The sequence below is a fragment of the Pelophylax lessonae genome (genome assembly GCF_965119305.1).
Source record: "Pelophylax lessonae genome assembly, chromosome: 6".
NCBI classification, from domain to species: domain Eukaryota; kingdom Metazoa; phylum Chordata; class Amphibia; order Anura; family Ranidae; genus Pelophylax; species Pelophylax lessonae.
The window spans coordinates 41,049,362-41,074,091 of record NC_138773.1 but is presented as its reverse complement, the minus strand read 5'-3'; the positions used below and the strand labels follow the sequence as shown (position 1 = coordinate 41,074,091).

The 24,730-nt window shown below is 46.6% G+C and overlaps 2 protein-coding genes and 1 gene segment (V, D, J or C); all 3 read right to left on the bottom strand.

Moving 5' to 3' along the window:
* The window catches only part of LOC309557671 (Ig mu chain C region-like), a 40,333-nt gene extending 24,634 nt beyond the window's left edge, over positions 1-15,699 (bottom strand). Inside the window, exons 1-3 of the C gene segment in view lie at positions 15,381-15,699; positions 13,324-13,632; positions 4,620-4,964 (exon numbers count right to left, since the gene is read on the bottom strand).
* Positions 1-24,730, bottom strand: part of LOC309558547 (uncharacterized protein) — a gene marked incomplete at its 3' end in the record, with an annotated part of 303,007 nt that overhangs the window by 46,913 nt on the left and 231,364 nt on the right. The gene's annotated exons all lie outside the window — the stretch shown is intronic.
* Positions 21,146-24,730, bottom strand: part of LOC309557670 (natural cytotoxicity triggering receptor 3 ligand 1-like) — a gene marked incomplete at its 3' end in the record, with an annotated part of 67,933 nt that continues 64,348 nt past the window's right edge. The window contains exon 5 of the mRNA XM_082260457.1: positions 21,146-21,249. Within this exon, the coding sequence (XP_082116583.1) occupies positions 21,146-21,249 (104 nt within the window). The remainder of the gene's footprint in view (positions 21,250-24,730) is intronic.

Sequence of the window (24,730 nt, the reverse complement as noted above, 5' to 3'; positions counted from 1 at the left end):
CCTGTGCCATGCCTATACCATCACCTGTGCCATGCCTGTACCATCACCTGTGCCATGCCTGTACCATCACCTGTGCCATGCCTGTGCCATCACCTGTACCATCACCTGTGCCATGCCTGTGCCATCACCTGTGCCATGCCTGTGCCATCACCTGTGCCATGCCTATACCATCACCTGTGCCATGCCTGTACCATCACCTGTGCCATGCCTATACCATCACCTGTGCCATGCCTGTACCATCACCTGTGCCATGCCTGTACCATCACCTGTGCCATGCCTGTGCCATCACCTGTGCCATCACCTGTGCCATGCCTATACTATCACATGTGCCATGCCTGTACCATCACCTGTGCCATGCCTGTACCATCACCTCAAAGTCATGCAATTTTTTTACCGCATTTTTTGCCACGAAGCAATACCTATTACATTTTTCTTTTTGCGCCCCCCCAAAAATTTTGAGCACCAGCCGCCACTGGGTGCTCTTCAGTGGTGGCACTTCTAGGTGCACTAACTGCTCACCTTAATTTTATAAGAAATACGCCTGTGATATTATTGATGTTTTTTTGGAAATAAATCTTATATAAATCTACACTATGATGGCCCCCTTATTTCACTGAGCTATAAGGACCACTTACGAGGCAGAGAAAGGAGTGTTCCCATTAAAGAGAAACCACAGTCCCCTTGAGATCCTAAAGCTGAGACACGAGTGGAGGAGATATACAGTGGGGATCGAAAGTTTGGGCACCCCAGGTAAAAATTTGTATTAATGTGCATAAAGAAGCCAAGGAAAGATGGAGAAAATCTCCAAAAGGCATCAAATTACAGATTAGACATTCTTATAATATGTCAACAAAAGTTAGATTTTATTTCCATCATTTACACTTTCAAAATTACAGAAAACAAAAAAAAAATGGTGTCTGCAAAAGTTTGGGCACCCTTCAGAATTTATAGCATGCACTGCCCCCTTTGCTGAGGGCTGAGACCTGCCAGTGTCATGGATTGTTCTCAATCATCGTCTGGGAAGACCAGGTGATGTCAATCTCAAAGGTTTTAAATGCCCAGACTCATCTGACCTTGCCCCAACAATCAGCACCATGGGATCTTCTAAGCAGTTGTCTAGAAAACTGAAACTGAAAATAGTTGACGCTCACAAGGCTGGAGAAGGCTATAAGAGGATAGCAAAGCGTTTTCAGATGTCAATATCCTCTGTTCGGAATGTAATTAAGAAATGGCAGTCATCAGGAACAGTGAAAGTTAAAGCAAGATCTGGAATACCAAGAAAAATATCAGACAGAACAGCTCGCAGGATTGTGAGAAAAACAATTCAAAACCCACGTTTGACTGCAGGATCCCTCCAGAAAGATCTGGCAGACACTGGAGTTGTGGTACACTATTCCACTATAAAGAGATACTTGTACAAATATGGTCTTCATGGAAGAGTCATCAGAAGAAAACCTCTTCTATGTCCTCACCACAAAAATCAGCATTTGAACTTTGCAAATGAACATATAGACAAGCCTGATGCATTTTGGAAACAAGTTCTGTCGACCGGACCGATGAGGTTAAAATTGAACTTTTTGGCCGGAATGAATTAAGGTACGTTTGGAGAAGAAGGGGCACAGAATTTAATGAAAAGAACCTCTGTCCAACTGTTAAGCATGGGGGTGGATCAATAATGCTTTGGGATTGTATTGCAGCCAGTGGCACAGGGAACATCTCACGAGTAGAAGGAAAAATGGATTCAATAAACTTTCAGCAAATTTTGGATGGTAACTTGATGCCATCTGTGAAAAAGCTGAAGTTAAAGAGAGGATGGCTTCTACAAATGGATAATGATCCTAAACACACCTCGAAATCCACGGGGGATTACATCAAGAGGCGTAAACTGAAGGTTTTGCCATGGCCTTCACAATCTCCTGACCTCAACATAATTGAAAATCTATGGATAGACCTTAAAAGAGCAGAGCGTGACAGACAGCCCAGAAATCTCAAAGAGCTGGAAGACTTTTTTTTGTAAGGAAGAATGGGCAAAGATACCTCAAACAAGAATTGAAAGACTCTTGGCTGGCTACAAAAAGCGTTTACAAGCTGTGATACTTGCCAAAGGGGGCAGTACAAGATATAAACTCTGTAGGGTGCCCAAACTTTTGCAGATGCCATTTTTTTGTTTTCCGTTATTTTGAAAGTGTAAATGATAGAAATAAAATCTAACTTTTGTTGACATATTATAAGAATGTATAATCTGTAATTTGATGCCTTTTGGAGATTTTGCCATTTTTCCTTGGCTTCTTTATGCACATTAGTACAAATTTTTACCTTGGGTGCCCAAACTTTCGATCCCTACTGTACTTACCCTCGCAATAATAACACAGGCGTATTTCTTATAAAATTAAGGTGAGCAGTTAGTGCACCTAGAAGTGCCACCACTGAAGAGCACCTCTGTTCACGTTTTCCTAAGGTAGAGGAGGTTGTTGGAAAAAATAAGGATGACTGAATATAAAGAAGGAAATATTGGGAAATTGTCACTTTTAGCACTTTTAGTTTATTGAATATTTTGGAATACCATACACCATTGAAGTTTGCACTGGAAAATAACAGCTGATCTGTTGCCCTAATATACTGTATGTATTTGCACTTTATAAAGAATCGGTTATTTGCACAACAATAATTCACCATTTTTTCTGCACATGAAGCACTTTAAATTTATTGCATTTTATTAATTATTTGCACAAAATCAATTCACCATTTAATTTGCATATATATTACTTTATTTATATTATTTCTATTAAGAGTTGATTATCAGTATTATTTTGAATTATTCAGCTATTAACTGATTTGCATTTAAATTAATGATGGTATGATTGATGAACTGAACATTGCACACCAGCACTTTTCCCCTCTTTAATAAGAACACTATTTATTTATTTATAAACTCAATGATGCTATAACAATTAAATATCTTTTTTTGATTTTTAATTGAAAACCTATATACCTTCGATATACCGATTCACACTATATCACACCTGAAGCGCAGTACCCTCCCTTACATTTATTTCTCCATTATTATGCTTGGATACAGCACTCAGTAAACAGCCAACTTCTTTAGCAATGGCCTTTTGTGACTTACCGTCCTTATGGAGGGTGTCAATTACTGTCTTATGGACAACTGTCAGGTCAGCAGTCTTCCCCATGATTGTTTAACCTACTGAACCAAACTGAGAGATCATTTAAAGGCTCAGGAAACCTTAACAGGTGTTTTGAGTTAATTAGCTGATTAAAGTGTGACACCATGAGTCTACAATATTGAACTTTTCCACAATATTCTAATTTTATGAGATACAAAATTTTGTGTTTTCACTAGTTGACGGCAGGAAGTTGGTTGTATTATCCTGACACCCTGTCATATGACGGCGGCAGGATAATGCACTCTGCACGCCCCCTGGCACTCTGACACGCCGCATCTCCGATCTCGGTAAAGAGCCTACTGACGTAGGCTCTTTACCATGTGACCAGCTGTGTCCAATCACAGCTGGTCACATAGTAAATAGGAAGAGCCTTGATTACCAGTGCAGATCCTTGGGGGGGAGGTGCCACTAGAACGACCAGGGATGCCCACCAATGACCCCAGGGATGCCCACCCATGACCCCAGTGATGCCCACCCATGACCCCAGTGATGCCCCCCATGGCCACCAGGGATGGCAATCAGAGCTCAGGGAGCCCACCAGTGCCCTCCCCATCAGTGCTGCCTGCCAGTGCCCTCCCCATCAGTGCTGCCCACCAGTGCCCATCATTGCCATCTATCAGTGCCGCCCACCAGTGCCCATTATTGCCCACCAGTGCCGCCTATCAGTGCCCATCAGTGCCGCCTATCAGTGCCCATCAATGCGGCCTATCAGTGCCCATCAGTGCTGCCTATCAGTGCCCACCAGTGCTGCATATCAGTGCTACCTATCAGTGCCCATCAGTGTTGCATATCAGTGCTGCCTATCAGTGCCACCCCATCAGTGCCACCCCATCAGTGCCTGTCAGTGCGGCCTCATCAGTGCAGGAAAAAATGTATCTATTTACAAAATTTTATAACATAAACAAAAAACTTTTCTTTTTATTTGTTTAGCAAAAAAGAAAAAACCTTGCGGTGATCAAATACCACCAAAAGTAAGCTCTATTTGCGGGAAAAAAATGACATAAATTTGGTTTAGGTACAGTGTTGCATGACCGCCTAATTGTCATTCAAAATGCAAAAGCGCTAAAAGCTAGAAATTGGCCTGGGCGGGAAGGGGGAAAAGTGCCCGGTATTGAAGTGGTTAAAATAAAGAAATGCTTGAAATATATCACTCTGTGTGTAATGAATCTATATAAAATAAAAGGGTTTCACTTTTTAAATTGAATTACTGAAATAAATTAACTTTTTGATGATATTCTAATTTTTTGAGATGTACCTGTAGTAAGAATTGGTAGTATTTTCACTGCTTGTATTTAATAAAAAAATAAAGGAAATAATGTAGTAATGAATAGAGAGCTGTGTTCCTTTGTATCTTATCTGCACAGAGTTTAGCTTTATCATTGCTGCTACAATGACTATTTTGAAGGATACATTTATTTCTTTTATAAAACTCACCATTTATCCTAGGTGGTCCCGTGCTTTGTTCTATTGGGTGTTCCAGGCTGGGATGTTCCACTCTGCAGATAAATTCCAAATCCTCCTTGTCTCTTCTCGGGGTGATGAATAGGGAAGGGGAGCACTGATAGGTGTTATCAGCCATTCTCTCTTGTCTTATATCAGGTATATGGTAATTGTATAAATTCTTTGTAAGGCCGGTTAAAGTTTCCCCTTTCTTTTCCAGCCAAGTCACTCCTAGATTTCCCGGGAAATAACTGGAGATTTTACATGTCACTTTGGTCTCCTGGCCTACTTGCAGAATGAGAGGGCTCATATCTTCAATTCTCGGACGCCATGGAAAATCTAAAATGTATTAACACAAAATCATACATTTCAGGAACATTATTGTAAGATTGTGAATAGTGTAAAGTTCTGACCGACATTTACACTCTTGTGTAGGAACTGTGTAGCTCTGTCTGTGCCAAGCCTAATATATACTCTGTCTATATACAGTACAGTACTGTACAAAAGTTATAGGCAGGTGTGAAGAAATGCTGTAAAGTAAGAATGCCCTCAAACATATACAGTATATTTTATTTGTTTATTTTTATCGATTTACAAAATGCAAAGTGAGAGAATAGAAGAAACATCTAAATTAAATCAACATTTGTTGTGACCACCCTTTTGCTTCAAACCAGCATCATTTCAAATAAACTCTTTTGAAGAAGCACAAAGAAACAGGCAACATTGAAGACCATAGACGCAATGGTCGGCCAAGGAAACTTAATGCAGCAGTACACCCAGGGCCGGCCTTTGGGGTGTGCGAGCTGTGCGGCCCCAAAGGGCGCCATGGGCAACAAGGGCGCCGTGCAGCCATCACAGCTCGCAAAAGATCAGGCGATTCAGGCCGCACAGCGGGAGGTAAGCGGCGACCGCGGCCTGGACAGGGTCAACACAGGCCGTGGCCGCCGCTTACCTCCCGCTGTGCGGCTGTGCCTCGGTCACCTCACAGGCACCTCGGTCACCTACTGAGGCGAGCTGTGTATTACACACAGCTCAGCCTCCGATCCATGGTGACAGATCTCTCCTCCCTGCAGGACGCCAGAGGAGAGATCGTCAGCTCCTCCTCGCCGCGCCCCTTCTCCGCCTCCTCCCGCCCCGCCCACACTCCCCAGGGGATGTGTGGGCGGGAAGTTTAAAGAAAAAAAAAAAAAAAGCTGCAGACAGCGTGAGGTAAGTGAGGTCTCCTTCAAAAAATGTAAGGGGGGTCTCTGATGTGGGGGGCTCTGTGTGAGGGGGGCTTTGTAAGGGGGGCTCTGATGTAAAGGGGCTATGTGTGGGGGTCTGTGATGTAAGGGGGGCTCTCTGATGTGGGGGGGGGCTCTGATGTAAGGGGTCTGTGATGTAAGGGGGGCTCTCTGATGTAAGGGGGTCTCTGATGTAAGGGGGGCTTTGTGTGGGGGAGTCTCTGATGTAAGAGGGTCTCTGATGTGGGGGGTCTCTGATGTGAGGGGGGCTTTGTGTGGGGGAGTCTCTGATGTGAAGGGGGCTTTGTTTGTGGGGTCTCTGATGTGAGGGAGGCTTTGTGTGTGGGGTCTCTGATGTGAGGGGGGGCTTTGTGTGTGGGGTCTCTGATGTGAGGGGAGCTTTGTGTAGTGGGTCTCTGATGTGAGGGGGGCTTTGTGTGGGGGTCTCTGATGTGAGGGGGGCTTTGTGTGGGGGTCTCTGATGTGAGGGGGGCTCTGTGTGTGGGGTCTCTGATGTGAAGGGGGCTTTGTGTGGGGGGTCTCTGATGTGAGGGGGGCTTTGTGTGGGGGGTCTCTGATGTGAGGGGGGCTTTGTGTGGGGGGTCTCTGATGTGAGGGGGGCTTTGTGTGGGGGGGTCTCTGATGTGAGGGGGGCTTTGTGTAGTGGGGTCTCTGATGTGAGGGGGGATTTGTGTGGGGGGTCTCTGATGTGAGGGGGGCTTTGTGTGGGGGGTCTCTGATGTGAGGGGGGCTTTGTGTGGGGGTCTCTGATGTGAGGGGGGCTTTGTGTAGTGGGGTCTCTGATGTGAGGGGGGCTTTGTGTGGGGGTCTCTGATGTGAGGGGGGCTTTGTGTGGGGGTCTCTGATGTGAAGGGGGCTTTGTGTGGGGGGTCTCTGATGTGAGGGGGGCTTTGTGTGGGGGGTCTCTGATGTCAGGGGGGCTTTGTGTGGGGGGTCTCTGATGTGAGGGGGCTTTGTGTGGGGGGTCTCTGATGTGAGGGGGGCTTTGTGTAGTGGGGTCTCTGATGTGAGGGGGGCTTTGTGTGGGGGTCTCTGATGTGAGGGGGGCTTTGTGTGGGGGTCTCTGATGTGAGGGGGGCTTTGTGTGGGGGGTCTCTGATGTGAGGGGGGCTTTGTGTGGGGGTCTCTGATGTGAGGTGGGTCTCTGATGTGAGGGGGGCTTTGTGGGGGGGTCTCTGATGTGAGGGGGGGCTTTGTGTGGGGGGTCTCTGATGTGAGGGGGGCTTTGTGTGTGGGGTCTTTGATGTGAGGGGGGGCTCTGTGTGTGGGGTCTCTGATGTGAGGGGGGGCTTTGTGTAGTGGGTCTCTGATGTGAGGGGGGCTTTGTGTGGGGGGTCTCTGATGTGAGGGGGGCTTTGTGTGGGGGTCTCTGATGTGAGGTGGGTCTCTGATGTGAGGGGGCTTTGTGTGGGGGGTCTCTGATGTGAGGGGGGCTTTGTGTGTGGGGTCTTTGATGTGAGGGGGGCTTTGTGTAGTGGGTCTCTGATGTGAGGGGGGCTTTGTGTGGGGGGTCTCTGATGTGAGGGGGGCTTTGTGTGGGGGTCTCTAATGTGAGGTGGGTCTCTGATGTGAGGGGGGCTTTGTGTGGGGGGGCTCTGATGTGAGGGGGGCTTTGTGTGTGGGGTCTTTGATGTGAGGGGGGGCTCTGTGTGTGGGGTCTCTGATGTGAGGGGGGCTTTGTGTAGTGGGTCTCTGATGTGAGGGGGGCTGCGTGTGGGGGGTCTCTGATGTGAGGGGGGCTCTGTGTGGGGGTCTCTTATGTGAGGGGGGCTTTGTGTGTGGGGTCTCTGATGTGAGGGGGGCTCTGTGTGGGGGTCTCTGATGTGAGGGGGGCTTTGTGTGTGGGGTCTCTGATGTGAGGGGGGCTTTGTGTGGGGGGTCTCTGTTGTGAGGGGGGCTTTGTGTGGGGGTCTCTGATGTGAGGGGGGCTTTGTGTGTGGGGTCTCTGATGTGAGGGGGGCTTTGTGTGGGGGGTCTCTGATGTGAGGGGGGCTTTGTGTGGGGGGGTCTCTGATGTGAGGGGGGCTTTGTGTGGGGGGTCTCTGATGTGAGGGGGGCTTTGTGTAGTGGGGTCTCTGATGTGAGGGGGGCTTTGTGTGGGGGTCTCTGATGTGAGGGGGGCTTTGTGTGGGGGTCTCTGATGTGAAGGGGGCTTTGTGTGGGGGGTCTCTGATGTGAGGGGGGCTTTGTGTGGGGGGTCTCTGATGTGAGGGGGGCTTTGTGTGGGGGTCTCTGATGTGGGGGGGCTTTGTGTGGGGGTCTCTGATGTGAGGGGGGCTTTGTGGGGGGGGGTCTCTGATGTGAGGGGGGCTTTGTGTGGGGGGTCTCTGATGTAAGGGGGGCTTTGTGTGGGGGTCTATGATGTGAGGTGGGTCTCTGATGTGAGGGGGGCTTTGTGGGGGGGGTCTCTGATGTGAGGGGGGGGCTTTGTGTGGGTGGTCTCTGATGTGAGGGGGGCTTTGTGTGGGGGGTCTCTGATGTGAGGGGGGCTTTGAGTGTGGGGTCTTTGATGTGAGGGGGGCTCTGTGTGTGGGGTCTCTGATGTGAGGGGGGGCTTTGTGTAGTGGGTCTCTGATGTGAGGGGGGCTTTGTGTGGGGGTCTCTGATGTGAGGTGGGTCTCTGATGTGAGGGGGGCTTTGTGTGGGGGGTCTCTGATGTGAGGGGGGCTTTGTGTGTGGGGTCTTTGATGTGAGGGGGGGCTTTGTGTAGTGGGTCTCTGATGTGAGGGGGGCTTTGTGTGGGGGGTCTCTGATGTGAGGTGGGCTTTGTGTGGGGGTCTCTGATGTGAGGTGGGTCTCTGATGTGAGGGGGGCTTTGTGTGGGGGGTCTTTGTTGTGAGGGGGGGCTCTGTGTGTGGGGTCTCTGATGTGAGGGGGGCTTTGTGTAGTGGGTCTCTGATGTGAGGGGGGCTTTGTGTGGGGGGTCTCTGATGTGAGGGGGGCTCTGTGTGTGGGGTCTCTGATGTGAGGGGGGCTCTGTGTGGGGGTCACTGATGTGAGGGGGGCTTTGTGTGTGGGGTCTCTGATGTGAGGGGGGCTCTGTGTGGGGGTCTCTGATGTGAGGGGGGCTTTGTGTGTGGGGTCTCTGATGTGAGGGGGGCTTTGTGTGGGGGGTCTCTGTTGTGAGGGGGGCTTTGTGTGGGGGTCTCTGATGTGAGGGGGGCTTTGTGTGTGGGGTCTCTGATGTGAGGGGGGCTTTGTGTGGGGGTCTCTGTTGTGAGGAGGGCTTTGTGTGGGGGTCTCTGATGTGAGGGGGGCTTTGTGTGGGGGTCTCTGATGTGAGGTGGGTCTCTGATGTGGGGGGGGCTCTCTGATGATGTAGGGGGGCTCTAAATTAAGGGGGGCTTTGTGTGGGGGGGTCTTTGATGTAAAGGGGGCTCTGTGTGGGGGGTCACTGATGTGAGGGGGACTTTGTGTGGGGGGTCTCTGATGTGAGGGGGGCTCTGTGTGGGGGTCTCTGATGTGAGGTGGGTCTCTGATGTGAGGGGGGGCTCTGTGTGCGGGGGGCTGTGTGTGGGGGCTCTCTGATGTAGGGGGGGCTCTAAATTAAGGGGGGCTTTGTGTGGGGCGTCTCTGATCTAAAGCGGGCTCGATGTGGGGGTCTATGATGTAAGGGGGGCTATGTTATTAGTGATTAGCTCGCACAGGGCGCCTGAACACCTAAGGCCGGCCCTGAGTACACCCATCTACTGTCCAGAGAAGTCTGTCCAGAAGTGGTCTTCACGGAAGAAGATTAGGTCAGGATCAATGGTGTCCTCAATGCTGAGAAATACAGGCAGATACTGATCCATCATGCCATACCATCAGCAGGACAACCACCCCAAACATACAGCCATTGTTGTTAAGAACTATCTTGAGCATAGAGAGAAACAAGGAGTCCTGGAAGTGATGATTTGGTCCTCACAAAGCCCTGATCTCATCATCATGGAGTCTGTCTGGAATAACATGAGGAGAGAATTGAGGAAGCCGGCACCCACAGAAGATCTTTCCTTTATTCTCCAAGATGTTTGTGAAACAACCTACCTGCCGAGTTCCTTCAAAAACTGTGTGTAAGTGTCCCTGGAAGAATTGATGCTGGTTTAAGGCAAAGGTCAGTCACACCGAATATTGATTTGATTTGGATTTCTCTTCTGTCAATTTATTTTCTATTTGTTATTTGATAAAAATAAACTAATAACACTTTTATTTCTGAAAGCATTCTTCATTTACAGCATTTCTTCACACCTGACTAAATCATTTGCACAGTACTGTATATACATTACTTTGTATAACACCCTGCTCCCCCCCCAACCTCATCTTTTATTCACTTGTCTTCAATTTCAGAATTCTCTACTGAGAACACTCAAGTCTAATTTATTATACAGCTGCAAGAAAAAGTATGTGAACCCTTTGGAATGATATGGATTTCTGCACAAATTAGTCATAAAATGTGATCTGATCATCATCTAAGTCACAACAATAGACAATCACAGTCTGCTTAAACTAATAACACACAAAGAATGAAATGTTGCTATGTAAACATTCACAGTGCAGGTGGAAAAAGTATGTGAACCCTTGGATTTAATAACAGATTGAACCTCCTTTGGCAGCAATAACTTCAACCAAACGTTTCCTGTAGTTGCAGATCAGACGTGCACAACGGTCAGGAGATGTTGGTGTGCTGTGCCTCTTTTTCACCACATATAGTGTTGTGTGTTTCTTCCAAACAACTCAACTTTGGTTTCATCTGTCCACAGATCACTAGAAGTAGTTTAAGCAGACTGTGATTGTCTATTGTTGTGACTTAGATGAGGATCAGATCACATTTTATAACCAATTTGTGCAGAAATCCATATCATTCCAAAGGGTTCACATACTTTTTCTTGCAGCTGTATATATATTATATTATCCCCTTTAAAACCATTTTCAGGTAATAATACATCCACACTAAATCCACACTCTACAACTACCCTACATCAGGATCCTATCATTCTACTAGCCTATACATCATTACTTATATACTGTATGTATAATACAATAATCCAGTTGTTTCCACTCTTTGATCTATATTATACTGTTAAGGGCAGAAAAACAGCATTTAGGGGCTCATGCAGGCAATAAGGTGGTGACATATTGCCTCCTCACTGTCCGCCAAACACCTCTGAAAAGCAATCCGAACACAGATTGTTTTTCAGAAGCATAGCATTCCTTGGTACTACTGTGAATGAGCCCTAAAAAGTGTTATGTAAAAGCAAAACTTTTTTTCTAGTTTTGTATAAAGTAGGGAACAGATAGGCCTCATTCACACGAAGCATTTAATGTTTTTATGGCCTCTGTTAACATTTGTGCCCTCCGTTTTGTCTAAGCAGGAATCCCTGCTGAGTCGGATCGGAGCGGAAATGGATGTCACATGTATGGCCTCCTTGTCCATTCTGATTTTTACTCCAAAACAGACCCATGTAATGCCTATGGGTGGCCAGATGTCATTACCTGCAAACCAACAATAAAAAATACAGATCTGACACCTACTAAAGGCTAATAAAAAATATTATATTAATCTCCATATAAAAAAATGTAACAACAGATCCAGTGCCACCCCCCAAGGTCCCCCTCCCTCAATTCCTCCCCCTAATACCTAGTCCCCATCCCCCCCGACCTACACACTACCCATATAACCCAACTCCCTCCCATAAAAAAAACCCAGAGCCTAAGATGGAAAAATGGTACCCTGCACCAAGACAGATTATGGATATGGTCTCAGCCCAGGTTCACACCGTCCGCGACTTCTGTGCGACTTCCGCACAACTTTCTTTAAGAGAAGTCAAAGCAAGTCGGACCATAAGTAGTGCAGGAACCTTTTCTAAGTCAGAGCGACTCAAATCTCACTGATTAGAACAGTTTTATTGCAGAAAATGGGGTCTGACTGGGGTCAAACTTCTGATGTAACCAGTGCTCCAAAGTTGGAGCGATTGTCACATTGAGTCTCAAGGAGATACACAGTGTGATTGCAACTTCTAGTATAACTGAAAGCATAAGTGTGCGCAGCCTATTGCATTAGGGTGTGCACCCAAATATTTTAAAACATTAACTGGTGTCAGTAGAGCAGTGGAGTTCTCAGTAGGGCAGTGGACGGTGTCAGTATTTTTTATTTTTATTATTTCATTCTTTATTATTTTTTACAACCTTTTTTTAGGGCTTTGGTGAAATATCAGCAGGGGGAATCTGCCACACAGGGAGATTAGGGTGTGCCCAGGCACACCCAGCACACCCCCTGCACATGCCTATGACTGAAAGTGACTTCTCGAGGAATAAAGCAGCTGACGAATAATTAGCCCTGATGGGCTCAGTCCACAGTCCTATGGAACTAATGCTGTATCACAGTCCATGGTGAAACTTTTACAAATCTACAAGTAATCATATTGTGCAATGCTCTACTTTCCTGATAGCAGTACGCCCAGCCTACATATAGATGTGTGAAGTTCCAATGTGCAGCTGATATGACCAAACCTGCTGCTATTATCTTGTTGACAGAGCAGAGTGAAGGTAAGAATGCAGATTCTCACCACTGCTGATCTGTTCTCAAAGCTGCTGTACATCCAAGGAAGGAGGTTACTGACCTGTAGTTTTGTGGTGGCTGAAGCATTATCGTAGCTAACCCTGTATACCTCTGGCTCATTGGTGTGCACTCTAAACAAACTCAGCTGGGGTTTCTGCTCCTGGGGGGCATAAGAACCTGCATACTTACCTTCACTCTGCTCTGTCCACAAGATATTAGCAGGTTTGTTCATATCAGCTGCACATTGGAACTGAACACTGAGCTGGCATCCATTTGGAGGCTGGACCAACCAGCAATACTCACCTTCACTGAGCTCCTGACCACTCGATTTTACAATCTGAGCTGTCTTCAATCACTATTTAAGCCTACACAGAGTTAAAGTGATTCTGAACAATCACCTTGTAAAACAACCCATTCAGTTTAACCGCTTGCCGACCGCCGCAAGTACATATACTGCGGCGGTCAGCCCCGTGCAGGCAAAGTGGCGTAGGGGTACGTCACTCGCCTGCGAGCCAATAGGGGGCGAGCACGCGCCGCCAGAGGCACGGTCCCACCCCCGCTCGCTCACTCGCGATCGTCCGTTACAGAGGGAGAAAGGCAGGCGGCTAATGTAAACAAAGCCGCCTGTCATTCAAAGAGAACAGGATATGTTCTCATACAAATGAATGGTACAGCAGGTACACATAAGGAATCTGAAATTTTGGGGTAACAACGCTTTAACAATTCTCTCCCCCTCATCATGTGAAGAAGGGGGTGAAGGTCTCATGCCTCCCCATGCCTGGGAGCACCAGGTGTCTCTGACAGCTCAAACAAAGGAACAAATCATCATTTCAATAGTGAATGGTGGAGAAACAAGAGAACCTGTCACCTTGTCCTGATTGTCCTACAGTGTGCCTGGTAATTTTATGTTTTACCATACCTTCATCTTGTATGGAGATCTCGCTGTATTCTGGATTTTCCATGGCTTCATGTGTCCATGTGGCTTTCATGATAAATTGTGTGTTCTCTAGGAGTGTTCCTGGAATTTTATATTGACTTTCAAGGCTAAATGTGCCATCTTGATTGCCAGTGACCTTCTCCTCTGGCACGTTCTCTTTGTAATGAAGGGAATTGCAGGTCCAATTAACCTTTATATCTTGGGGGTAAAAGTTTAGAAGGGTTAAACAACCCACCACATCTCCTGTGTCTGTGACTGAGAGTTGTATTGGCTGCTGGAGTTCAGGTTTAGCTGCAAAAGAAAAATATGAAATATATATCGGTAGATCATTCCCCTGGGAAAGGTCTATAAAGAAAAAACGTTTCTAACACGTTTGGTGTGGCTGGCAGTAGTTGGTCACATTCACCTGGACTATTCCTCTGTAAGGCTGAAGACTTTTTGACACTCATCTATCCAGCTTCCTCAACTCAGAACAATTCAGCTCTCATACAAGTAGCTTTCCCTGTGCTGTGTGCTATTGTTCCATCTGTGGGCCTCTACATCACTGATAGAAACAGCAGACATTGGAGTCACAGGTAGAAATGCAGCAGGGGTCTTCAAACTATTGCCCTCCAGTTGGTCAGGAACTACAATTCCCATCATGGCTAGTCATGTCTGTGAATGTCAAAGATATTCAATGCCTCATGGGATGTGTAGATCCGCAACAGCTGGAGGGCCGTAGTTTGATGATCCCTGAAGTACAGCATGTATCAAGGGACCAGGCATCTGACACATGCGCTAGTGGGATAGATGCTAAAGATTCTTTGACAGCCGTAGTTGTCTAAGAGAGTCACTGCCAATTTCTTTTGATAAGTATTATGCAAAGCACTATAGGTTGCTTCTTTTCAAATTTTTTAGATTTCAACAGACTTTGTTTAAAGATTTACAAAAGCAACTCCTAGAAGTTATGAATTTTTTTTTTACTAGTATTTAAAAGACCGAGGACATACTGAATGCAGGATGTCATGGATCTGCCCCTGAGGGGGCCACTATGGTGCCCTGTACTCACAGTTAAAGGCAGAGGCATCATTGAGCATCACCCAGCACCAGGTGAAGGTCCAAAGAGGAAAAGAACCCTGTGCATTATGTGACCAGTCTGAAGACATCAGGAAAAGGTAAGTATAAAAATGAAAAGTGTAAAATACACACTTAGGGGCAGAAAGCACAGTAGGGGCCAGGGGATAGCTTGAAGATGGGCTTTAATAAAATGTAATCAAGGTATCAACACTTGTAAATAAGCAGCATCCTCCCATTTAGAGATGTTAGAAGCCAGCAAATTCAACTTCGCACTACTTGACCAGCCCAGGAGCAGGGTTTTTGATTCTTGGCACTGCTGCATCCCCAGAAATCAATATGCATGTACTAATCCTAACTATGGGTAATGATAACCATTTTTGCACAGAACTGGGCATTATTCTTAGGGCCATGTGGGATTATTCTAGAGCAGTGGTCTTCAAACTGAAGTCCAGGGGCTGGATGCAACCCTTTGCCTGCCTTTATCCCATCCTTGGGGGAATTCCTTCCACTGACACCAACAATGGGGCACTATTCCTTCCACTGACACCAACAATGGGGCACTATTGCTCCCACTGACACCAACAACGGGGCACTAGTCTTCCCACTAATATCAATGATGGGACACTACTCCTCCCCTAATACTAAACATGGCACACTATTCCTTCCACTGACGCTGGGACATTTTCTGCTCCAACTGGCCACAGTCCAGCCCACCCAAGGTTTGAACGACAGTAACGTGGCCCTTTGTTTAGAACGTTTGGAGACCCCTGTTCTAGAGAATGGCAGAGTGTCTGGGCAGAGGAACACTGCAATGTTCCTAAATGGGGCAGGCAATGGGAAAATTGATTTGTCATCATCTAAGGTCTGTCTGTCTTTGTATTTCCAAATTTGATAAAGGAGGGTGGAAGCTGGGCCACAATTCTGCTTTTGTTATAAAATAAAGCTACCATTAAAGGATACCAAGGGAGAGCTTTTGTACTCACCCATCACCTGTAAGGGTCCAGTTGTCCTCTCTGTTGGTTCCTTCAGACTTGAATGGCTAACTCTGCAGATGACCTCTGACCCCACATCCTCTAGTAATGGGATGAACTCCAGAAGTGCTGTATGGGTGAATGTTTTGTCTGGTTGGAGCTGAGATTTGTTGTTGGGAATATTGTATCTCTCACTGTTATTTATAGGATATTCCTCTTTTCCCTTTTCTTTCATTAACCATTCCACCTTCAGGTCATCAGGGTAAAAGTGTGACACTGTGCATTGCAGTTGTGAACGTTTATTGACAAACAGTTTTTGTATTCGCACCATCTCAACTTCTGGCCGGGCAAGAAAACCTAGAAGAGATTGTGGCATAAAATTATTTTTTTCCTATGCAATAGATTTTTTTAAGCTGTTTTTAAAAATGAAGTTCCAGTCATACAAAAGGAAAAATAATGAGATGAGTAACAGAGATATATGCAAGTGTATGAGATATATAAACATAGGAAATTATCACAGCAAATGTGGATAGGAAATTCACTCATGCACAGAGATGTATAGTATCTAAGTAGAACTACTTCACTACTGTACTTAAGTACCGAAAGGCGGTATCTGTACTTTCCTAGAGTAGAATTTTTTTCTCCTACTTCCACTTTTACTTCACTACATTTTTTCAATGATTTCAATACTTCTACTCCGATATTTTTTTTTTGTGCTGCATAGTTACTCGTTACTATTATAAAAATTACCACTGCCAGAACAGTAGATGGCAGGTTTCATGAAGCTCAAAAAAATGTTTATAATGTCATGTGTACTTTTGACTTCTTTCTTTAATAACTTTAACTTTAATAAACTTTTGACTTCTTTCTTTAATAACTACATAACACAGTACTTGTACTTTTACTTTCAGTACTTGAGTAGCAATTTTCTTTTAAAAACTACTTGTACTTTTACTTTCAGTACTTGAGTAGCAACATTTTTAAAAAAACTACTTGCAATACTTAAGTACAAAAAATGTTGAATACTTTATTACTTCTACTCAAGTCACTTTTTAATCGAGCACTTCCACTTCTACTCAAGTCACTTTTTAATCGAGCACTTCCACTTCTACTCAAGTCACTTTTTGATCGAGCACTTGTACTTTTACTTAAGTATGGGTTTCGAGCACTTTATACAACTCTGCTCATGCAGGACTTATCAATAATATTTCTATATTTAAGGATTCCACAAGCACCTTCCTTTCACTCTCTCCCTGTTTTTTTTTAGGTGGAAAATTCTATAAGCTGCAGGTCTTGGCTTGGAGCTTACATATGATATGACTAAAGCCCCGTACACACGATCAGATTATCGAACGATCTGTCGTCCGTTTTTTGTGGCATGCTAGTCTGATGTGGAAAGTGAAGAGGTTTTTTTCATACGAATTTTCCCGTACGACAGAACTTTACTTCAGAAGTGATGTCATGTGTTGGATTGCTTTGTATGTGTTCTTTCGTCTCTGAGCATGCCTAGTCTTGCTCTTAAGATTTTTTTCCGTCTAAATCTGTACGAATGAGAAGAAAATTGAACGTTGTATTACGGACGACAAAAATTTTATAGCCTGCAAATCAAGATTTTGTCAGCCGAAAAGTCTGAGTTGGCTGTCAAAAGCACCATACTAACAATCCGAAAATCGGCTGATCGGTCGTCGGACGAATTTTCCCATCTGATTTTCATATTGTGTGTACGGAGCTTAAGATTCATCCTCCTTCCCTCATGTTACAGTGTTACCTGGAATTCCTTTTAAAATTAGGGGTCAATTAGTTCCTTTTGCATATAATTGGACATCTCTATTCTTTCCACAATTCAAGCTTTTTTTTTATCAGGCGCTACTGGTACTTTGAACTGGAGAAGGAGAGGGCCCCTGGGTGGCTGAGAGAGGAGGAGAGGGCCCCTGAGTGGCTGAGGGAGGAGGAGAGGGCCCCTGGGTGGCTGAGGGAGAAGGAGAGGGCCCCTGGGTGGCTGGGTGGAGAAGAAGATGGCCCCTGGGTGGCTGGGGGAGGAGAGGGCCCCTAAGTGGCTGTGGGAGAAGGTGAGGGCCCCTGGGTGGCTGAGGTAGAAGGAGAGGGCCCCTGGGTGGCTGGGGTAGAAGGAGAGGGCCCCTGGGTGGCTGGAGGAGAAGGGAAGGGCCCCTGGGTGGCTGGAGGAGAAGGAGAGAGCCCCTAGGTGGCTGGGGGAGAGGGCCCCTGGGTGGCTGGGGGAGAGGGAGAGGGTCCCTGGGTGGCTGGGGGAGAGGGAGAGGGTCCCTGGGTGGCTGGGGGAGAAGGAAAGGGACCCTGGGTGGCTGGAGGAGAAGGAGAGAGCCCCTGGGTGGCTGGGGGAGAGGGCCCCTGGGTGGCTGGGGGAGAGGGAGAGGGTCCCTGGGTGGCTGGGGGAGAGGGAGAGGGCCCCTGGGTGGCTGGGGGAGAAGGAGAGGGCCCCTGGGTAGCTGGGGGAGAAGGAGAGGGCCCCTGGGTGGCTGTCGGAGAAGGAGAGGGCCCCTGGGTGGCTGGGGGAGAAGGAGAGGGTCCCTGGGTGGCTGGGGGAGAAGGACCCTGGGTGGCTAGGGGGAGAAGGAGAGGGCCCCTGGGTGGCTGGAGGAGAAGGAGAGGGCCCCTGGGTGGCTGAAGGAGAAGGAGAGGGACCCTGGGTGGCTGGAGGAGGAGAAGGAGAGGGAGCGGGACCCTGGGTGGCTGGAGGAAGAGAAGGAGAGGGACCCTGGGTGGCTGGAGGAGAAGAAGGAGAGGGCCCATGGGTGGCTGGAGGAGAAGGAGAGGGCCCCTGAGTGGCTGGAGGAGAAGTAGAGGGGCTCCTGGGTGGCTGTAGGAAAAGTAGAGGGGCCCCTGGGTGGCTGGGGAAGAAGGAGAGGGCCCCTGGGTGGCTGGGGGAGAAGTAGAGGGGCTCCTGGGTGGCTGTAGGAAAAATAGAGGGGCCCCTGGGTGGCTGGGGAAGGAGAGGGCCCCTGGGTGGCTGGGGGAGAAGGAGAGGGCCCCTGGGTGGCTGGGGGAGGAGGAAAGGCCCCCTGTGACGCCAGAGTCAGTTGCCAGGGAAGAGAGTGGAGCTGAGCCAGTCCTGCATATCAGACATCAAAGCCAAACATGGTGGAGCTGGAGCCCTTTGCCCTACACAATGACAGCACCCGAGGTGGAAGGTGAGGGGTAGCGGGGCTGTGACATTATATAGCATATGGACTCTGTACATTATTTGTAGTTTTGGTTGGAGTTGTCCTTTAAATGTTTAACTCTGTTGTTTTTCCCCCCAGCTGTGAGGGACTGAGGAATGACAGCCCACTATGCTGGGACTTATAGTGCCCTAGAATGTGGAGGACTGAGGAATCCTCAGTCCCTCACAGAGGGCACTACAAGTTCCAGAATAGCAGGCTGCCATGCCTTAGTCCCCACAGAGGGCACTACAAGTCTTAGCATAGCAGGCAGTAGTTCATCAGTCCCCTACAGAGAGCAGTACAAGTCCAAGCATAGCAGGCTTCCATTCCTCAGGGAGGAATGGCAGTGCACTATTCTGGAATTTACAGTGCTCTCTGTGGGGACTCAGGTATGGCAGCCTTCTGCAGTGGGACTTGTCGTGCCCTAGACTGTGGTGGACTGAGGAAGGGAAATGTAAGGGGGTCTCTGGAAACTCTGATGCAAGGGGGAGCTTTGGTGACCACAGAGTTCCCTTTTACACAAGAGTCCCCAGCTTTCCCCCTCAAATCAGGGTTCCCAGAACTCTCCTTACATCAGAGTCTCCAGCATTCCCCCTTAAATCGGGGTTCCCAGAACTCCCCTTACTTCAGAGTCCCCAACATTCCCCCTAAATCAGGGTTCCCAGAACTCCTCCTACATCAGAGTCTTCAGAGTTCCTTCTTACAGTGTAAGGGGGGAACTCTGGAGACTCTGATGTAAAGGGGGCTCTGTGAAATTTGATTTAAGAGGGGGACTCTAATGTAAAGAGGAATTCTGTGGACTCTGATGTAAGGAGGAGATGCTGGGGGGAATCTGATTTAAAGGAGAACTCTTATGTAAGGGGGGGACACTGAACTCTGATGTAAGGAGGGACACAGGGAATCGTGACCTATAGGGAAATGCTGGGGACTGTGATAAAAGAGCAGACATATATATAAATATATATATACACATACATACCTGATGTTTAATGATCTTTGATTAAAGAAGAATTGGTTAGAGAAAATTCTAGAAACTGTGAATTCATAGTACAAAGGTTAAGGCTCTTAATATATGCAATTTATACAGTTAATTTTTATCGCTTGAATTATTTTACCCATTATGGGCGTGAGTGGGGCCTCATATCCAAGTTTTGCCTTAGATTTGCCTCACAAAGCCTAGAGCCGCCTCTGAGTAGGTCAGTTTACTATAAGCAAGGGCAATAGTATGTCACTCAATTCACACACCCCCTCCCCAACACTGCCACTCAATTCACACCCCCTCCCCAGCACTGCCACTTGATTCATACCCCCCCTCCCTCAGAACTGCCACTCATTCCTCCCCCCTTAGCACTGCCACTCAATTCACACCCCCCCCCCAGTACTGCCACTAATTATACCTCCCCCCTCCTCCGCCACCAATGGGTAGTGCTAAAAATGTGCAGTAACCTCTAGCAATCAATGAACAGTGACTGTAGCAGGCTAAATAGAACTAAAAGACATTGAAAAACTGGTAGCTGTCATTATTTGTAATTTGGTTTAAATAAAAAAATAAAAAGGCTGCTCGGTCTAAAATGCCCGGGCCTATTTTTTGTCCCAGTCCGGGCCTGGCACCTATCTATCTAAAGTTTCTTTGAAGTCACATCTTGATTGAAATGCGGAATAGTTGTTCACAAAGGCTTGTTACTTCCAGTAAAAAAACTGAATAGGTCTTCAAAAGCCTAGATAGCAATCTACAGCTGGAGGTGTAAAGGGCTTTTGAACACAACAGCTGTAATACAATATGACTTCTCACAACATATACATCCAATATATCTGCTTAATCGTAAATACATGTTTGATAATCATAAATAAATGTTTGATAAATAATATGGCTGTTCCCTTTTCCCCCTCAACTGTACAGCGCATTTGGGTCCACTCCATTCATGACACGCAATGCACTAGACATAGAGCAGGTACATCGGCATGCACTGTGGCAAAATGCTTTACTGCATGCATTTTAGCATGCATTTACAAGTGTAAACGGTGTTATGATAATAGAAGGAGTTCTAGTAGTAGAAGATATTAAATGTTTTTTTACAGATGTGCAGATACATTCTTACAGTATATGACGTGTTAGGGCTCTTTCACACAGTCCGCCTCCGTAGGCGGATCTGTGTTGCTCAGCGGGGATCGATCCGCGATCCCTGCTGAGCCGGCGGATGACAGCTCCGTCTCCACTTGCAGAGTGGAGAGGGAGGTGTCTCAGCCCCCGCTGCCCTCTATGGGGGATCGGATGAGAGTGGACCGCTTGTCCGCTCTCATCAGATCCGATCCGATCCGATTACCGAACGGATGGAAAAATAGGGTTTCCATCCGTCCAGATTTCACGCACAGGATCGGATGCGGATGGCAGCGGGTGTCAGCGGAGGTGTCTCCGCTGACACCCGCTGCCCCATAGAGCTGCATGGAGGATCCGATCAGGTCCGCCTAAAAAATTGACAGGCGGATCTGATCGGACCGCCCGTGTGAAAGAGCCCTTACACTTGCCTGGGGATAAGATACTTATTAGTGTAGCATACAGGAAGAAGCATTTACTATCATGTAATAAAATGTTTAATGTCACTTACTCTTTTTTCTTTGCTTAATGAATAACAAAGCTCCAATAATTGAAATCAGCGCTATACTGGATATTATGACATGGATTTTATACCGTGCCTTTTGATCTGAAAACAAAAGGAAAGTAGAATATTATTTATTTTTACACTTTATACTCATTACATTTACACTGATATTCAACCCTCCATGATGGAAGGTAAAACAAATCTTAAAGTCTGAACCCAGTTTTGCAACACTGAAATGAGTTAGTGAGTCTCCATTCACACTGGTATGACTTGTCAGGCGACTTGGTCAGCCTGACAAGTCGCGCACCGTCGCTCCCACTGTGTAGTACGGAAGCCGTTCTAATAGGAGCGACACAAGTCGCTCCGACTTAGAAAAAGGGTCCTGTACTACTTTGGGGCGACCTGGAGGCGACTTGCATTGACTTCCATTATGTGAAGTCCATGCAAGTTGCGCCGAAGTCGACTTCACAGGTCGCCCCCTAAGTCGGAGCGACCTAATGTGAACGGGGACTAAAACTGTACATATCACAACAACTACTCAGTGTAGCCAGATTAAATATACCACATTTTTAAAAATATAAATTAGAGCTTTCATTGGTTCATTGGTAACGGATATCACCCTATTTTTTCTAATTATCAAAGAAAAAACTTGCCTCAAATAGTAAAATGAAATGTTGTATTAAGCACAAACACAGATTTACACATATGTGGCTCTACAGAAGAAGACCCAGCTCAAAAAGACCTCATATACACTATGATACAAAAAGTATTGGAACGCCTGCCTTTACACGCACATGAACTTTAATGGCATCCCAGTCTTATTCTGTAGGGTTCAATATAGAGTTGTCCCACCCTTTGCAGCTATAACAGCTTCAACTCTTCTGGGAAGGCTGTCCACAAGGTTTAGGAGTGTGTCTATGGGAATGTTTGACCATTCTTCCATGGTGCGCAGTCATGTTGGAACAGGAAGGGGCCATCCCCAAACTCTTCCCACAAAGTTGGGAGCATGAAATTGTCCAAAATGTCTTGGTATGCTGATGCCTTATGTGCCAGTTCACACTTCAGCGATGTCAGACATCGCATGTGATTCGCAACGCACTGCTCTGCAAATCATATGCAATGTCTGTGCGTTGAGAATTCAGCCATACAGATCGCATTCGGACCAAAGTCGCATTCTGAACCAGAATCGGATCGCATGGGTGTTCACACCTATGCCATCCGATTCATGTCTGAACTGACAGTTCGCACTGCGATATGCGAACTGATTGTATTGACATCCCCAGCGATTCGCATATGGCAGTGTGAACTGCCTGCGAGTCGAGTGCGATGTGGGAACCCGCAGTGCAATCGCAGGATTCCCGTATCGCATATGTGTGAACCGGCACTAAGAGTTCCCTTCACTGGAACTAAGGGGCCAAGCCCAACCCCTGAAAAATGACCCCACACAATAACCCCCCTGTAATGGTGTCGTGCGGTAGGACATCATTTTGTCATCACGGCGTCCATGTTGTCCAGTGACACAGGCGACCAGTTCGTTTAGATTTTCTCCCCCCTCTCTCTCACTCGAGTTAAAGTATCCCCCACCTTCCCCTAATCAGCATACCAGCTTCAAACAAAAGCCTTATCTGCACATTCTAGCAGAAGTTGTGTCTTCAAGAACAGCATGGGGTCATAAACGAGCAGATCTTATCTCAAATGCAGACTGAGCTCTGAGCAGATGGCCAGGGAGGCTGTCTTGTAAATTTCACAAGCCCAGTTGTCAATTAAAAGGTAACACCTACATCTCACAAATCTATACCCAATTCATAACTTTTTACCCGAACATGACACCTTGACAAAAAGTATATATTTGAATGGCAAATAAAATACCGGACGAAACAAGACATCCTGTCATACAGGGAATAGGAAAATAGCCATAAGATATTCCCTCTGTGATAAAAGATATTCATAGAAGCAAATAATAGATATTAATTTAAAGCGGAGTTCCACCCTGGAATTTTTTTTTTTTTTAAATACCCCCGGGACAGTCAGGGCTAGTGCATTCCACAATGGCTAGCCTCTGATCTGTCCCGGGTTGCACTTACCTGTTAGGACAAATACTTACCTTGAAAAAGTCTTGTCCAGCGCTGCCATCTCAGATGTGGGCAGCTTGAAGCCAGCGCGATCCTCTTCAGCGTCCTCTTCCGCCTTCTTCGGTCCCACTATGCCCTGCGACGGCCCCGTCGTCACTTCCGGGCGCGCGCGTCATCCCTCCACAGCTTCTGGGCATGCCCAGAAGCTGTTTAGAAGGGGATGACGCACGCGCCCCGGAACTGACGTCGGGGCCGGTGCAGGCGCAATGATTCCTGAGAGCGATGACGTTCAGCTCCCAGGAATCATTGCAGAGCCAGGAAGTGACGACGGGCCGCGGCCGAGGAAGGAGGAAGAAGGAAGTAAGGTAAGTATATTTTCTTCGCTACGAGGTAAGTAAAAAAAAAAATAAAAATGCGATTAGCCATTTGTTTTTCAGGTGACCCGGAGCGAGAAGATGGAGGTAAGTATAAAATTAGGGTGGAACTCCACTTTAATAACAAATAAAGATATTCATGTTTGATATTGTTTGAAAGCAAATGACATGCTTAGTTATAAAATATCAGTTTCAAGAATTTAACCCTTACATATGTAGAGATATTAAGAGTGGTATGGCTCTGTCCACAAAGGTACATTTGAAATGGTCGTAAACCACTGGACCTCCCTTTGCCACTCTGTTGTAATTGGTCAGGGGTGTCCGTTCAGCCCCTTTTCAGTTCTCATCTTACCATCAAAGCAGAAACATCACGCTGGAGGACCGATCATGTTCAGCTTCTGAAACTAAGATAATACAAGGACTTTTGAATACTTTTGAAAGTATTTCCATTTTTAATTTGTATCTATTCTTCTAAATTGCTGAATTGTGTCTCTATGTCTTTGTAACCCATTTTTCTGTAAATATTTTTATTTGCACCAATCTTAACCTTTCTTATAATTAAACCTTATTTTGAAAAGTGTTAATTTTGTCTCTAAGCTCTTAAACGCAAACTGACCCAAAGAACCTGCCTCCTGAAGAGCGCTACAGTTTAGGATAAATCCTCCGGACATTCCTGTCTGCAGGTGACTGCGCGTGTTATGGATGATTATTCTAAAGTCATAATTAGTATTTCTAAAATTACGAGCGTCCTCTGGGCTCATTATAACGTAGAGGTGGTGGCAGAGAAAGGGTTAATCGTTTAATTAGCCCGGTGACAATCGCTCTCAGTCTGCTGGCATCTAGATTGTGGTCCCGCAAGCTGGTTAATCTGTGTGGCGGGTGCAGCTGAGAGTGGCATTGTTACGCAAGTGACGGCAGGGTGTGAGATTGCCTGGTCTTTGGTCATGATTTGGATGAGAAGGCCAGGGGTCTGATACCCGCCACCGTCACACCCCCTCCACCAAATGATTTGGACCAGTGCACAAAGCAAGGTCCATAAAGACATGGATGAGTGAGTTTGGGGTGAAGGAACTTGACTGGTCCTGACCTTAACCCGATAGAACACCTTCGGGGTGAATTAGAGCAAAGACTGTTAGA